Source organism: Phocoena sinus, chromosome 2 (genome assembly GCF_008692025.1).
Source record: "Phocoena sinus isolate mPhoSin1 chromosome 2, mPhoSin1.pri, whole genome shotgun sequence".
Taxonomy (NCBI): Eukaryota; Metazoa; Chordata; class Mammalia; order Artiodactyla; family Phocoenidae; genus Phocoena; species Phocoena sinus.
In genome coordinates, this window is record NC_045764.1 from 24,282,988 (window position 1) to 24,298,330 (window position 15,343).

The 15,343-nt window shown below is 43.0% G+C and overlaps 1 protein-coding gene across 4 annotated transcripts in view; it reads left to right on the forward strand.

Moving 5' to 3' along the window:
• SFMBT2 (Scm like with four mbt domains 2) overlaps positions 1-15,343 on the forward strand; it is a 213,189-nt gene that overhangs the window by 97,232 nt on the left and 100,614 nt on the right. For all 4 annotated transcript variants that reach the window (XM_032623494.1, XM_032623493.1, XM_032623495.1 and 1 more), the window contains 3 exons: positions 2,476-2,564; positions 4,227-4,473; positions 12,499-12,596. In XM_032623494.1, coding sequence (XP_032479385.1) covers positions 2,476-2,564; positions 4,227-4,473; positions 12,499-12,596 — 434 coding nt within the window. The remainder of the gene's footprint in view (positions 1-2,475; positions 2,565-4,226; positions 4,474-12,498; positions 12,597-15,343) is intronic.

The following is a 15,343-nucleotide window of genomic DNA, read 5'->3' on the forward strand; positions in this document are numbered from 1 at the left end:
TTTGGTCTTCTCAGTCACCTTAGGCAAGCAGCAGAGCTGTCTTAGTGCATTCGGGCTGCGGTAACAAAAATACTGGGCAGCTTGTAAACAGTGGAAATTTATTTCCCACGGTTCTGGGGGCTGGATCCAAGTCCAAGATCAAGATACAGGCAGACCCCATGTCTGGTGGGGACCAGCCTCCCGGTTCACAGACAGACATCTCGCTGTGTCCTCACAGGGAAGAAGGGGCGAGGTGGGTCTCTTTGATGAGGTTACTAATCCCACTTATGAGGGCTTCAGTCTCATGAACTTATTTAATTCTAATCACGTCCCCAAGGTCCCATCTCCTAACGCAGTTACATTGGGCATTAGGATTCCACAAATGAATTTTGGAGGTGACACAAACATTCAGTCCATAGGAAATAGGAATGGGTGTAGCATTGAAAAATGTTTGCTACACTTGCTAATGATGGAAAAGGATCCAATAACACAGTTTTTTGCCCCAAATATATGCATTTTCTTATAAGTATGTATGTAGAAGATGGTATTTTATTTGAGGAAAAAAATCCCGAGTAGGAAGAGATGTTGAAGAGGTGGATTGCTCTTTGCTGAGTGGGTCCAGGTCTAGGACATTGTTGTCCCACCCAAAGCTGGGCTTTCCAACTTTGCCCAAATCCCTTTCGTCTTGCTTGAGTCCCTTCCATTTTCATGTTTCTCTTGGTCTTATGATCATTAATGGGTGATGGTGGGAGATATTGACTGAGCTGCAGGTCAGTGATTGAAATAGCAGGTTGCTGCCACTGTTCCCTAAGCTGTTGGCAGTTCTGCCAAAGCATGTTGAAAGTTTCCATCTGCAGTTTGTGGGAATCAATAAAAAATATCTGGTGAGAATGTGTAATAACTCAGTATATACTTATAACAAAACTAGAGTTGTTATTTATTAATTGCATAGATGTGCCAGGTATGGTTATATTTTTCTGACGGGTGTATCTTCTTTAATTCTTATAGCATCACACAAGCAAAATGTTGTAGCACTAGAGGAAAGAGTCCAAGAGAAATTGGGTGAATTACTCAAAGTCATGTAGCCAGTGATGGCAGAGCCCAGCTCAGAGTCCGGGTCTTCGCCACACCGTGAGCTTGCTTTTCCCACCACCGGTGTGGCCTATTTCCCTTGGGTAATAACTCTGTTCCTTTAGGTTTGAGCTAGAAATGGTTGCATCCTGCTTTGAAAGAACCTAAACAATCTATGAACTGCTTGAGTCTCGAACCTTTCACAGAGGCTATGTATTGAACGTGGTACCCTGGGCAGTGTCTGGGCTTCATGGGATGTGAAGGTCGGAATCACAGTGGGTGGATGGGAGTCTGGGCCAGTGTGCTGTTCTCATGTGGCCGAGGTTGTGAATCCTCTGGTGCCCTGAGAAGGCTTGGGGCCTCTCCCGGGGGTGGATGTAACCTTAGCTTTGGAACATCTGTAGCCTGGGAGCTACGGCAAGAAAGTTACATCCTTCTCAAGTCTTGGGTTTGAAGCACTTGTAGAATGCTGGCTCCCAAAGGACGATATTTCTTTTGCAAAAGATGTCTCAGATGCAGTACTCTCACACCGCTGTTTGGGGCCCCAGACAGCAGCCTCTACCTTGGCTTCTCTGCCGTCAGCTTCCTTTGTTTCCCTTCAAGCCTTTATGCTATTTTCAGATTCATCTTACGCATAGATTTCCTGTTTATTAAACGTGTGTGCTGGCTTTCTGGGCTGTCCACCGTTTTATTCCATTATTTCCCAATGCTCTGTGCTCAGGCCGGGCCGTGTGTCCGAGGACTGCACTTTCTCCATTTCCTCCCTCCGTCACTCTCATTAGCATATGCTGTTCCTCTCAGCCTGCAAATCCCTTCTTCCTCTTCTCTGCCTGTATAATAAACCTTTTATATAATTCAGAGCCTGGCTTTATTTCCCCACCTGGAAATAAATAAAGCACCCTCCTGGAGCTGTTTCTTCTTGGAACCTCCTAAATTCTGTGCTTTGGAATATTTTCTAGGTTTTTTAAAAATAATTTTGTTCTTAATGGTTAGTTAATTCATTAATTAATTTTCTTTTTTGGGGCTGCGCCGCGCGGCATGCGGGATCTTAGCTCCCCGACCAGGGCTTGAACCCTCCCCCGCTCATTGGAAGCGCGGAGTCCTAACCACTGGACTATCAGGGAAGTCCCTCTTCTTTGTTGTTTACAGAAGTTTCTGAACAGATGATAAGACTTCAGGGCTTCACATTCTTTCATCTCCTTGGTGCCCAGCAAAATCTAGGCACGTGGTAGGTGTGAAGTCACCCACCGCTGACAGATTCGTTGTTGCCATTTTAGTACTTCATTTAAGCACAGCATTTAAAACGAAGAAAAATCATGAAAGAACACATGTGTACAGAAAAGTGCTGGGATTTTAACATGTTGAAAGCTCCACTGATTTGTTGAAGGGTGTTTTTTTTTTTCTCTCTCTCCTTTGTCTCACCAGCAATCAAAGAGAAGTACACGGACTGGACGGAATTTCTCATTCGTGATTTGACTGGTTCCCGGACGGCCCCAGCCAGCCTCCTAGAAGGTGTATGTATTGTTATCCAGCTATTCTCTGTCTGAAGCAGCACAGTTACATGAGCTCACACCTAACAGCACCTTTGCATATATCCTTCTGCGGGTACACGCGTCCACACGGATATCGGTGTCCAAATAGCGTAACTTCCTGTCTTTTCCCAAATTACTTAGGTTACTGATTCTAATGGCACTGAAGAATCTTCACCTTTGGTCCAATCAATAAGTGGAAAATTTGCTTTTATATGAACACATTTTAAAATAATAACATGTTAGGATAAGTATCCACTATCCTATATGTTTAAGACTCTATCTTATGTTAGCGAATGTATATAAAATCCTGTAGAATAACTGTTTTGTAGAGGTGATGACTAAGCGTATATGTGCTGGGGTGTAGTCTCAAAGTGTATTGATAAATGGTTCCATTAACTATTGTATTCTGGATGCATTATACCGAAATTTAAACACATACACGTTAAGTAATAGAAATGGCTAACCATATTTAAATACGGTTAAGGTCATTCTAAGGTACTGAAGTAAAAACAGTTTAATCTGCAATCTTGATGGTGATATGAAAATGATTTTATCATAAAACATCTTAATATTTACATTCTAGAACAGGAAGAGAAATGTACTGTTATAAATAATTATTGAGTCACCAAATCTGTTTGAAGAATGCCCCCGATAAAGGGGAGAACACAATGAATGACCAAGAATACAGTGTGGATTTTGACAATCTCATTATTCTCTTAACATTAACCATAAATTTCTCACCTGTCATAAATGATATTGATACTTTGGAACACCACGGTCTAATATATAGTCATCTGGTTTTGTTTTGTGATGATTTTTGCCTCAGGTAGTTTTGTATCTCAGTAGCTACTAATTTAATTGTTTGGTTGACAAATCAAAATGATGATTGTTCACCCTTTCAAAAGGACAAACTGTTTTACTCTGTTAAATTTTTTAAACATATTTGCCTGCAAGGCTGGCTGAACAAACACCCTTTTCCTATGCAAACATGTACTAAGAAGGTTGCTTAAACGGGGCAGGTGTTATATATATTTTGTAAACCAACTATGGGGTTAAGTGTACAAATTACACAATAGTCTAATTTAGCTGATTATTAATGTGTATTAGGCATTCATCAAAAATGTCCTCTACACATATTCATGCATTACTCACGTAATCAAAGTACGAGAGTGTCCCGCTTATGAGAGCGGGGCCATCGTAAGATAAACGTCTGCTGAGTCAAGGTATAAATTGATCGCCCCATATCAGATGTGTCCGTCTATGGGAAGAGCAGACATTTCGCTACCGCATGTTTTCTAGCTCGAGGCAAATTTGGTGTAACGCTTCTTAAAAGCACCCTTGTTCCTCACAAATGCAGTTTTATCTGGGAAGGGTGATTTGTTTGGTGAGAGCTTAGCACAAACTGTCATTTTCTATTTACTTGTGGCTTTGTTGTTGGATACAGAGTCGGGTATAATGGATGTGTGTGCAGGAGGGGAGGGGAGGGGAGGGGAGGGCGGGGGCAGTGGGGTGGAGGGAAACACCAGACTGTTTGCCAGTAGCTTGGATGATGGTGTGAAAAAATATTATCTTCTGCTGTCATCTGTTTCCATGAGAACCTTAAAATAAAGTTTAAAATAAGGAGTTTTGCTTCTGTTTAAACAGCCTCTGCGAGGGAAAGGCCCTATAGACCTCATTACAGTTGATTCCTTAATAGAGCTCCAGGATTCTCAGAGCCCTTTTCAGTACTGGATAGTTAGTGTGATTGAGAATGTTGGAGGAAGATTACGCCTTCGCTATGTGGGATTGGAGGACACTGAATCCTATGACCAGTGGTTGTTTTACTTGGATTACAGACTTCGACCAGTTGGTTGGTGTCAAGAGAATAAATACAGAATGGACCCACCTTCAGGTAAGGGCCAGAGCTTTGGCTGCTCTCAAGCGTTTTAGAAAGAGATGTGATTATTTTCCTGGATGTCTCTCTGGAAAATGTATTAGCTCTGTGGTGTCTTTTACATCTGTACTTGTGGATATGAAGCGTTTTAACTTCAAATACTTTCTGTAGCAAATAGAACCCAAGACTTCTATGAATAGCGTTCAAAAATGAGAAGGCAGAGCTGGAGGCCGTGGAGAAGTTGATCTGGTTCCTTTGCAATCAATGGTTTGGAAATGAAACACACACTATAGTGGGACTTGGTGATATTCTCTATTTTTCTTTAGGAATTTGATAGTCTTGCAAGTAGGTTCTAAAGTCTTTGTACTTCTGCCCGTTCACCCATCCACCCACCCACGCATCCATCATCCATCCACCCACCCGTCCATCCATCCGTCCATCCATGCGTCCATCCACCCGTCCATCCATCCGTCCATCCATCCACGCATCTGAATATCCAAACCAAATGCTTACCATTATGTTATCTGTCCTGACCTGGAAATAGCAAAGAGAAAATCATCGTGCTTTTTTTCCTGGCATATCATAGACTTTTAAGTAGCTTCAAATACCTTGTCAAATGACTTTCCAGAGACTTAATTGGGTAGAAGAGTGCATTATTCTTCCTGACATACCTAACTGGGCAAAAATCTCAATGTTTATGAAATAACCATTCTTGAATGTTTACTACATGCCAGGTGATTTTACATCTGCTCTGATGTTTATTTTGATTCCAAAAAACTATTTCATGTGACTATTTCCTTTTACAGCAGAGAAAATTTGAGGCTGAGTTTAAGCTACTTGTCCAAGATCACCCAGTTTGTAGGAGGAACGTGCTGTAATTCAAATTCCCAGGTGCCCTCCCTCTTGCATCCAGTTCCCCCTGCTGCCTCTGACTGGCCTTACCAACCTTTCAATATGTAGCTTCAGAACAAAAATGTTGGATTCGTATGGAATTAAAGACGCCAAGGAAGGAATACTCCTTTCTTCCCAAATTTGCTGATTTTCATTTTGGTCAATTTCACAGGTCTATTGGAAGCAAAGACTTGGCTCTTTCCTTCATTAAAATTGCCAGAGACTTTTTTTCCCTCCCATCTTAGTTGCCAGTGTTAGTCTTGAAGACATGAAGCTGAGGCGTTGTATTTCCCTTTTCCGTCAGTCAAGGGCTTTAATTGAAAAAACGTCTTGGTTCTGTGTGTCATGTGTTTGCATTTGAGTTGAATTTGACAGGCATATAGACATAGAACATGGTATTTTATTAGTATTATTGTCGTCAACGTTTTGAGAGGCAGCCAGGAAATCCATTTATACCCTGAGTAATGTGGGGATATGATGACAAACGAAGGGCCTGTCAGTTCTGTGAGAAGAGATCTAAGCTCACATTTGCGTTGGGATTCATAACCTAGCAGGAGAGATTTACTCTGTGCAGAAAGTTGGGGGTATAAGTCTTAGCTCGGTATCTAATTGCTTTATAAATGTTAAGAAAAACATATATTTGCCAGTGTAAAAATTTATAGCAAAGCAAAGGATTACTACTGGCCCTTAGGTTCTGTGCAGTGTACCCTTCCTGTGACATCGTGGACTCATAGTCAGCAGCCAGAATGGAAGGTGTCCCTGCAGAAGCTAAGGAAGTATTTCCATAGGAGAGTTCTCTCTCTTCCTGTAGATAATTTGATGTCTTTACAAGACAAGAATAAATTGTGTTTACTCACCTTAGTAATTTTCTGGAATTGTCCATTTCACTGAAGACTTTGGAAAAGGCATTCATCATCAAGAGGTTATCTTCCCAACATTGAAATTGTCGGCAGCTAAACTTAGTTTGGGGTACTGTAGGTTTAAAATGGATCTTGGTCAAACCAAAAACATCAGGAGACTTTTTGTTTCAAGCAATAAGTTCTGATGGCAATGGCAAAAAAAAAATTGTCTGCAGGAAAGGCTATGGATGGGAAGAAGAAATTAAAAGGTGAAAGGACACCCCCAAATGTGACTCTTAGTTCTTCAGATGCAGTAGTTACAAGATGAACACTGAATTCTCCTACCTGATTCAGCAGAACCACACCCGGGAAGGCAATTAATCACCCAGGTTTTACACATGGGAACAGAGCCCAATCCTTTGCGTAAATTAATTTCAGAACCCAATGTGACTTGTTAAACTTAGATGGTATTGCTCTTTCCTTGAATGAAATCTAGGTGGGAGTAAAATTTCACACTTGCATAGAAAATACTAGGCTGTGTTTTCTTATTCCCAAACACGCTTAAGTAAATGAAAAGTGTTCATCATTGACTGGTGGTAAGTAGAGCTGGAAGGGTTGGGGAGAAGAGCAGGTAAGAGAGACTTTGGGTATAGAGTCGTCCCTCGGTATCCACGGGAGATTGGTCCCAGGACCCCGAGGATACCAAAATCCAGGGATGCTCAAGTCCTTTGTATAAAACAGCACGGCACAGTTGGCCTTCTGCATTCGAGGGTTGGAGGTGTTCTGCACCTGTGGTTTCCCCTTCCCAGGTTCCGCGTTCGCGGGCTCCTCCACATCTGTGGTTTCTTCCATCCACAGGCTCCACCCACTGCAGGTGGAATATTCAGGACCTGTGGGCCGGGAGGGCTGACTGGACTTTGAGAGTGAGGCCGTGCCAGGTCAGCCTACTCCCGATGCCCTCTTTGCTGTGCTGACATCAACACCTTTGCTAAAAGTAACCATAGCTCCTCCTTTCCTTTCCTTATTCTTTCTGCTTCTTGAGGGACACAGTATTTCTTAACTGTTTGGTGTGAATAGAGGTATAGAAATAGGTGACAGAAAGTAGCTGGCTAGTCAGTCTTCAAACACTGGAGGAGAAGGTGCTGGCTTTTATGCTGTCCGCCAGCGAGAAGCCTGCATCCCTTCTTTGGGTGGAATCAGAGGACACGGGGTGGGGGAATGGGAGGTTAGAAAGAGGGGCAAAGCCACCTTGCCCCACTCGACCCACCATCAAGATTGCAGTGCTGCCGGGGTAGGTGGAGTCCAGCTTCAGTGAAGACCAGGTGAAGGAATGGAAGAGGGTGAAATGCCAATAATCATGGGAGGGGCAGTGGCTTCCCGCGGTCCTTAGTGATTCAGGCGTTATCAGGACAGGACTGGGAATCCACGGGTGCCTTTTCTTCAGTGCTGAATGGAAGGCAAATCATGATTAGACAGACCTGGAGCTGTTTTTCCAGCTGTGTACCCCTAACGCCTCCCCTCATTTATTTATTTTCCTGCCCTGTAGCCTTCTCTGTGTTCCTCGAGCTTTCTATGCGTGTCCCCTCTTTTGGAATGCTGCTTTACCATGCCCCCACTTCATCCAGACCTTGGATGAGAGGATTTCACTCACCACTGAAACTGAAAGTGCGGGACCCATTCTCTGCTGTGTCCCCTGACACCCTTCCCAGCACATAGTAGGTGCTCAGTAAATATGTGTTGAGTGAGTTGACTGAATAAAAACTCGGGTGTGTCTAGACAGAAGGAAGGAACCAGCCAAGTCCACCTTCCAGGAGCCAAATAATTGATGGGGATTTGGAAGCCAATTTGGAGGGGAGAGCCCAGGTGGAGGCACCTCCACACAGGGAGGACTGTACTGTCCTCTTTCCCCTGAAGTGTTAGGGCGGCTTCTGAGCAAGTAGAGATGTGATCTCTTGTTCAGCACCCAGGATGGCTCCAGGATATAAGATGCATGGGAATGTGGTCTGTGGAGTTCAGGATGAGCATTTCTTCCTTTAAAAGGGTCCACGTGTGAACAGAGCTTGAGAAACCGAACAGAGTGGAAGGAACATGGGCTTGGAGTCAGGGTTCAAGTCAGCCTCTCTTTCCACTTCTGTCACTGGCTACAAAGCTTCTGGGCAAGTTACTCTACTTTGAACCTCAGTTTTACATCTGTAAAATGGGGATAATCATACATTTGCTGTGCTGCTAAGTATTACTCAGGTGATTGGTATTTTCTAAATATTCAATCTGTGATCAGAGTTTTAAGATTATATTTGATCTTCTAAGAAATTTAAGTAGGTCATTGAGGTCAGGGGTCATTTAGAGGCCCCACCTACTTTCCTATTTTTGGATGTTTAGAAAGCAAGATAGAATCTGACATGGTTTTGCAGAAACTAAAGAGATGAAACTTTTTGAAGTTTGAGAAGAATCCTTATCTCTGTATTCTTTTGTATATTTTTTCCCTTCATAATCTTTATGTCAACCATTTCCCCCCCTTTTCTTTCTATTGTAGGTAGTTTCTGGAGCCAGAAGTTTCTGAATCTAATTCAGATGCTTCTTACTTGAACTATTTCTCATTCAAAAAGAGTTGTTGTTTGTTTTAGTTCAGGCTACTTTAACGAAATACCATTGATTGGGGGAGGGGGCTTGAAAAACAAAAATCCACGGTTCTGGAGGATGGAAGTCCAAGATTAGGGCATCAGCATGGTTGAGTACTGGTGAGGGCTCTCTTCCTGATTTGTAGATGGCCACCTTCTTGCCGGGTCCTCAGCTGGCCTCTTCTTCTTCTTTTTTTTTTTTTTTTTAAATCTTTTGGGCATGCTGCACGGTATGTGGCATCTTACTCCCTGATCAGGGATCAAACCCATGCGCCCTGCATTGGAAGCATGGAGCCTTAACCACTAGACCACCAGGGAAGTCTCCCGGCCTCCTCTTTATGTGTGCATGGAGATATATGTATCTATATCTGTATCTGTATCTATATCTATGGGGTATTGAGAGAGAGCAAGCATGCACTTGAAAGAGAGCTCTTTGGTGTCTCCTTTTACCAGGGCACTGATCCCATCATGGGGCTCCCACCCTCATGACCCCATCTAAACCTAATTACCTCCCAAAATACCATGGTATTGAGAGATTAGGGCTTCAACATACTAATTTTGGAAGGACACAAGCATTCAGTCCATAGCACTTCCCAGTGTCTTTTAAGAAGCATAGATGAGCCTTTCCTTACTGGTCAGAGCCTGGTGGAGAAGGAAGGAGAGGAGGGTGTGAGGTACATGAAGAAAGGGGATCACCCCTCCAGGCCTTCGATCACCCGAGGCTGTGAGATGATGATTTTGTTCACTCCTCTTCCTGCCACACTCTCTGTGACATGGCCTGCCAACAGGCACAGAGGGGGACACCTCGTTTTCTCTCAGGCTTCTAGTTAAAGATGAATCAGGACAGGTTTTAATTGCTTATTACTTCCCACCAACAGAAATTGACATGATACACTCTATTAAATTACCTGCAACACGATCACTTTAAGAACCTGTTTTATGTTCTTTTAATGGTGCTATTTATTGTCCATACACTTGCCGGCGTAACCAAGCACGTCTCTGTCTAATGAAACACGCATGGACTGTTGCTCTCTGCTTATTGAAACTAGGAGGTGTTTAGCTTCTGCAGGTGGTTGAGCGTACCGACAAAATTGCAGTTGCTTTTCACCTTTTAAGACAAGGAGTATGCCCTGCCGTGGGGTTAAATTCCATATTAGGATTCAACGTCCGCGGTACGAAGACAAAGAATCTTAAGATTGTAGGACGGAGATAAGAGTCCCGTGAGACTTCCTGGGTGTCTTCACCCATTCAGGATGCTGTAACACAACACCACAGACTGGGTGGCTTGTAAACAGGAGACGTTGATTTCTCACAGTTCTGGAGGCTGGATGTCCAAGATCAAGGCAACAGCAGATTCAGTGTCCATTGAGGACCCATTTCCTGGTTCATAGACAGCGTCTTCTCACCGTGTCCTCACCTGGAGGAAGGGGAGAGGAGCTCTCTGGGGTCTCATTTATAAGCACTCTAATCTCATCATAGGAGCTCCGTCCTCATGACCTCATCACCTCTCAAAGGCCCCACCTCTTAATGCTGTCACCTTAGATGTTTCAACATATGAATTTTGGGAGAGAGGGGCATATTCAGATCAAAGTACCAGGCTTCTTAGGCTACTTGTCTTTGGTTTGGTGGAACAGACGTGGCATCAGGTGGATGCAGCCTTCTAGGGTGACATGGCTGGTCCAGTCCTGCTCTGCCAGTGTGTGTGAGTCCAGGTGTCAGGAGAGGCTGTGAGCATCCCTCTGGGGGCTGCCTGTCTCCTCGCTCAGTTCTGAGTTTGGACCTGACCATGTCGGGTTTTCATGGCTCTGGCCTTGAGTAATTTTTAAGCCATTCATCTTTTACCCTCTTCTCTGCCTCAGGGGCTCCCCTTCCCACCCAGAGACCTCAGTTACAGACTGCGGGAGCTCGGGCACCAACACCTCCTCTTCCCTTTTTCTATCCCCTGTATGTCTGCAGACCCTTCCTTTGACCTTCTCTTTGGAGGTCACCATCCTTTTCCATGACTTGGTTCTCCTTTTACTACCATGTCGAGTTTGAACTCCCCATCGACCTGCCTCCAGAACCCTGGAAGAGTGGATTTGTTTCTGTTCTACTGAGGAAGTCCAGGGTCTTGTTTATTGTTTCCCTTCTGACCCCGTCTTGAACTGCTGCCCTTGGTGTCCTCTGGGCTTTGCTTCCTAGAATCCTGAATTGCTTTCCCTTTTCACCAAGACTTTGATGCAGTGCCCCTGAGCTGAGCCACTGGTATATTCTAGGGAATCTGCCTCACCGTCTCAGGACAATTTGTAGGGCTCCGTGAATTGGTCCTTCTCCCTCCTTTGTGGGACTCTGTGATAAGCGGGTTCTCCCTCAGGACCCTCCCCCCGACCTGTGGAGGTTGGAGGGACCATTCATTCATTCTCTGTAGAGGTGTTTGTTGGGGGGACCTCACTATGTTCCCCCAAACATGCATACCAAGGAGAATTACAGGCTATTTTGTCTCTGATAGAGAAACACCAAATTGGGGGGGAAAATTCTGCAGCGGTGTAAGAGCATAAATAAAAGGCTAGAAAGAATTACAGACACTATACACAAGTAGAGCCTATCTTGTCATTAATTATCTTTTATGTGACTTGGTGTGTCTGACAACGAGGGGTGGTGGGTAGTGCATTGATAACCTGGCTCCTTCTGACAGCATCTCTCACCTAACCATAATTGTGATAGTCTGAAAAGACTAATAAGTAAACTTCTGAAACACAGGTGCTTCAAGCTCAAGGTGAGTTCAGAAGCTATGATCATCAAAATACATGGCCGCCTGCTAAAAAGCAGACATGCAAGAAATTAAAAATGTAGCCCCAAAGGCTTAATGTTGCCTTTTAAGTGTGCTTAAATTCATATTCATATCCTAGCTGTCTGTCTGAAGTAGCCTGGGTTGATATAGGGAAGGTATAAACATATCTACTCCAAGTGAGTGCTTCTGCAAATCCTATTTTGATAAGGTCTTAAATCTGTTGAGATCAGATCATAAAATTCCCCCGCAGTTTCAGCAGTCGGTAAAAACAGTGCTCAACGATTTTGTTCTTTTAATTTTGTATTCAGACGGTGTAACCTCCTTTCGCAAATCCCTTCCCCCCACCGCCTGGGGGAAAACATGGGCAATGTGATGTGTTAGCAACATTTCAAGTGTAAATATTAGACTTGGTTGGTAAATTTTAATTTACCTTTTCATAATTTCCTGACTTAAATGCGGACTATTTTTAGCATATGAGAGCTTGGAGATTTCGTGAAAAATAGGCTGTCATAACTGCAAACGCCAGACAAGAGTCTTTTCTAGTTTGGAAATTTATCAGATAATAAGTGCTTCATCCATGGATATTACTTCCCAGGTGTTGGAATGGAATTCGGGGCAGTGGATGGGTGAAGTGTGGTTAATGTGATTTATACTATTAAATTATGCCCAGAATGCATGCGTATATTCCCTGAAGAAGAGCCCTGTTAAGTTTATTCTTCATTTCTGATCGCAGAATCCCAAATTGCTGTTTAATTTCAGGAAATCTCTTTAGCAGGTGGCCTTTTATGGCGGGCAGGGTGTGAATTCTTAGGGTTGCTGCGCCTGCCAAGTTATTATGAAATCCTGAGAAGATAAAATCCGAGAAAGAACCACCCAGTAGAACATTTCAGCCCTTAAACTCTTATGTGATTTGCTGTTGATACAGAAATCTATCCTTTGAAGATGGACTCAGAGTGGAAATGTGCTCTGGAGAAATCCCTTATTGATGCTGCTAACTTTCCTCTTCCAATGGAAGTGTTTAAGGTAAGACGTAGAGTCATAGCAGTTTTTCTCCTCTTTTCGAGAATAAACTGTGTAAAAAGTTGCCCACATCAAATCATTTCCCACTATTTAAAAAGCTACCTTCTTGGCCGGTGTTCGTTTAAAATGTTTAAAATGTTATCTGTTCCATTTTGCTCTGCTTTGTAATCCTTCCAAATACCCATATTCCAAGATGATGCTTAAAATCTTTTATCAAGTAATTAATAAGGATATTATAAGGTAATTTGAGTCTTAAATTTTTTTCAGGTTTACATTTTTTTCCTCCACCTTGTATTATTATGGAAATCTCATTTTCACCCTCTCACTGCTTACCAAAGAAACAAAAGAAAATGGAACAAGTCTAATTTTGGTATTTGCTCGGTAAAGATGATAGAAAATGATGCTTCTCTTGATGGCTTGAGAAACTCATATGAGTATCTGTTGGGCAGTAGGCCTTCCTCTAATAGACAATGAAAGAAATGTACCACGACTGAAATAGATCACCTAGTTCTTAAAACTCTTAAAAATTATGCTTAAAATTTATATGATGTGTAGAATATTAAGTTCTGGGCAGGAGTGATCCCTCCAGCAAGCGGTACCCATAAAACGGTCTCTATTTAGAGCTCAAGTAGGTGGGAAACAGCTCTACATGGACCGTTTCCTGGGAGACTTGTGGATGGGCTTGTGATGAGCTGATGCAAACCTGCTTTTCAGTTCCGAGCGGGCACATTTCTGCAGGGCCGTAGAAGTTTCATGTGGAAAATGATATTAAAATGGTGTCTAGGTACTGCCTGCAGCAGGAGTGTGAGGCTCGGACTGGGGCGCTGGCTTCCCGGATTTTATTTACGAGGAAGTCCTCGCTCAGAACCTTAACCTAGCAGGGTGAATCACCGATACTCTTGTTCAGCACTTTTCTCATTGGCAACATTGGACTTAAGACCTCGTCTGAAAATAATTATTAAATTATTATTAGCAGTAATAATCACACTGATCATGCAACATTATCTTGGGCTTTTTTTTTTTTTTTTTTTGCTAACTGACCAGATAACTTCTTTTTCCTCCTCCTTTCCTGCAAAAAATAAAATAAAATAAAAATTAAGAAAAATAGCATTTACTCTTCGTGAACTGGCTCCACTGCCTCTTCGGAAGCCAGCCCACCACGCTTGTCACTCGTTTGACCTCTACAGCTGGTGTCCACTGTCTTTTCCCAGTGGCCTTGGTGATATTAAAAAAACACTTTTATTGAAGTAGAGTTGAGTTACAATGTTGTGTTAGTCTCAGGTGTGCAGCAAAGTGATTCAGTTATACATATATATACATATGTGTGTGTGTATTTATGTATTCTTTTTCAGATTCTTTTCCATTATAGGTCATTACAAGATACTGAGTATAGTTCTCTGTGCTATACAGTAGGGCCCTGTTGTTGTTTATCTATGAGATATATAGTAGTGTGTATCTGTCAATCCCAAACTCCTAATTTATCCCTCCCCCACTTTCCCCTTTGGTAACTGTAAGTTTGTTTTTGATGCCTGTGAGTCTCTTTCTGTTTTGTAAATAAATTCGTTTGTATCACTTTTTTAGATTCCACATATAAGTGACATCATACGATATCTGTCTCTGCCTGACGTCCTTCACTTAGTGTGATAAGCTCTAGGTCCATCCATGTTGCTGCAAATGGCATTTCATTCTTTTTTATGGCTGAGTAGTGGTGTGTGTGTGTATACACCACACCTTCTCTATCCATTCATCTCTTGATGGACAGTTAGGTTGTTCCCCTTAGTGATATTTTAAATGTGTAAATGTGATCGTGATCCTTGCCCTTGAGCAAATAAATTTTATTTCAAAATAAAGTATGAATATATTTATTTTGGAATATATTATACACATACATTTGAAATGTACACGTGAGGAGTTCACAGAGTGATATAGTGGAAATACAAATCCCCCCTGCCCCCTGTCTAGACACAGGAAGTTGCGGGTCCATTAGCATCCCTCCACCTGACCTTTCCTAGCTGTGGGTAACCAGCTCCCTAACTTTGGTGTTAACCATTTCCTTGCCTCTCCTTGTAGTATTACTACCTATGTATGTTTTCCTTAATATTACACGACTTACTTTTGACAACACGAGAAACAAGACCAGCCCTGATTGTTTCAGGAGAGGGTGTTTTCCTGCTCTCCAGAGTGGAGGATGACTGGACAGTGCCTGGGTCCTAAGATGGCCTCGCTTTCCCACAGAGTTTGCAGGGGAGTTGAGTAGGCACAGTCCTGAGCTAATCTTAGGGAATTAGTTGGGTCATCAGGCAAACTGTAGCTTGAACTCTAGGTACCGGACCTCCCTTAGAAATGCGGACGGGTCTGGCTCCAGTTCTCAGAACAGGCCCAGCCCAGCATTTCTGTGCAGTGACTTGAATGTTCTCTAACGCTCCAGGCAGCGGGACCTCGAGGGGTCCCTGGGACCTTGTTCAGCGTGTGGTCAGGACAAGCCAGGTGCCGTTAACAATCTGGGTCCAGCTTACGTTGGCATTTTGTCCTCAGCTTACAAAGATGATAAAACACAGCAAAGCATTTTAGTGCTGGCAGCCTGCTCTCCTCTCACCTCGAGTGACTGGAAGAATCCTGATTCTGTCCTCATGCTTCCCTGACAGTTTGGGTGTAGAATTCTAGGTCAGCTGTCACTTTTCTCAAGAATTTGGAGGTATTGCTCCATTTTTCCTTTTCTCCTTGGGCATCTTATATTCTCCTTTTCTCCA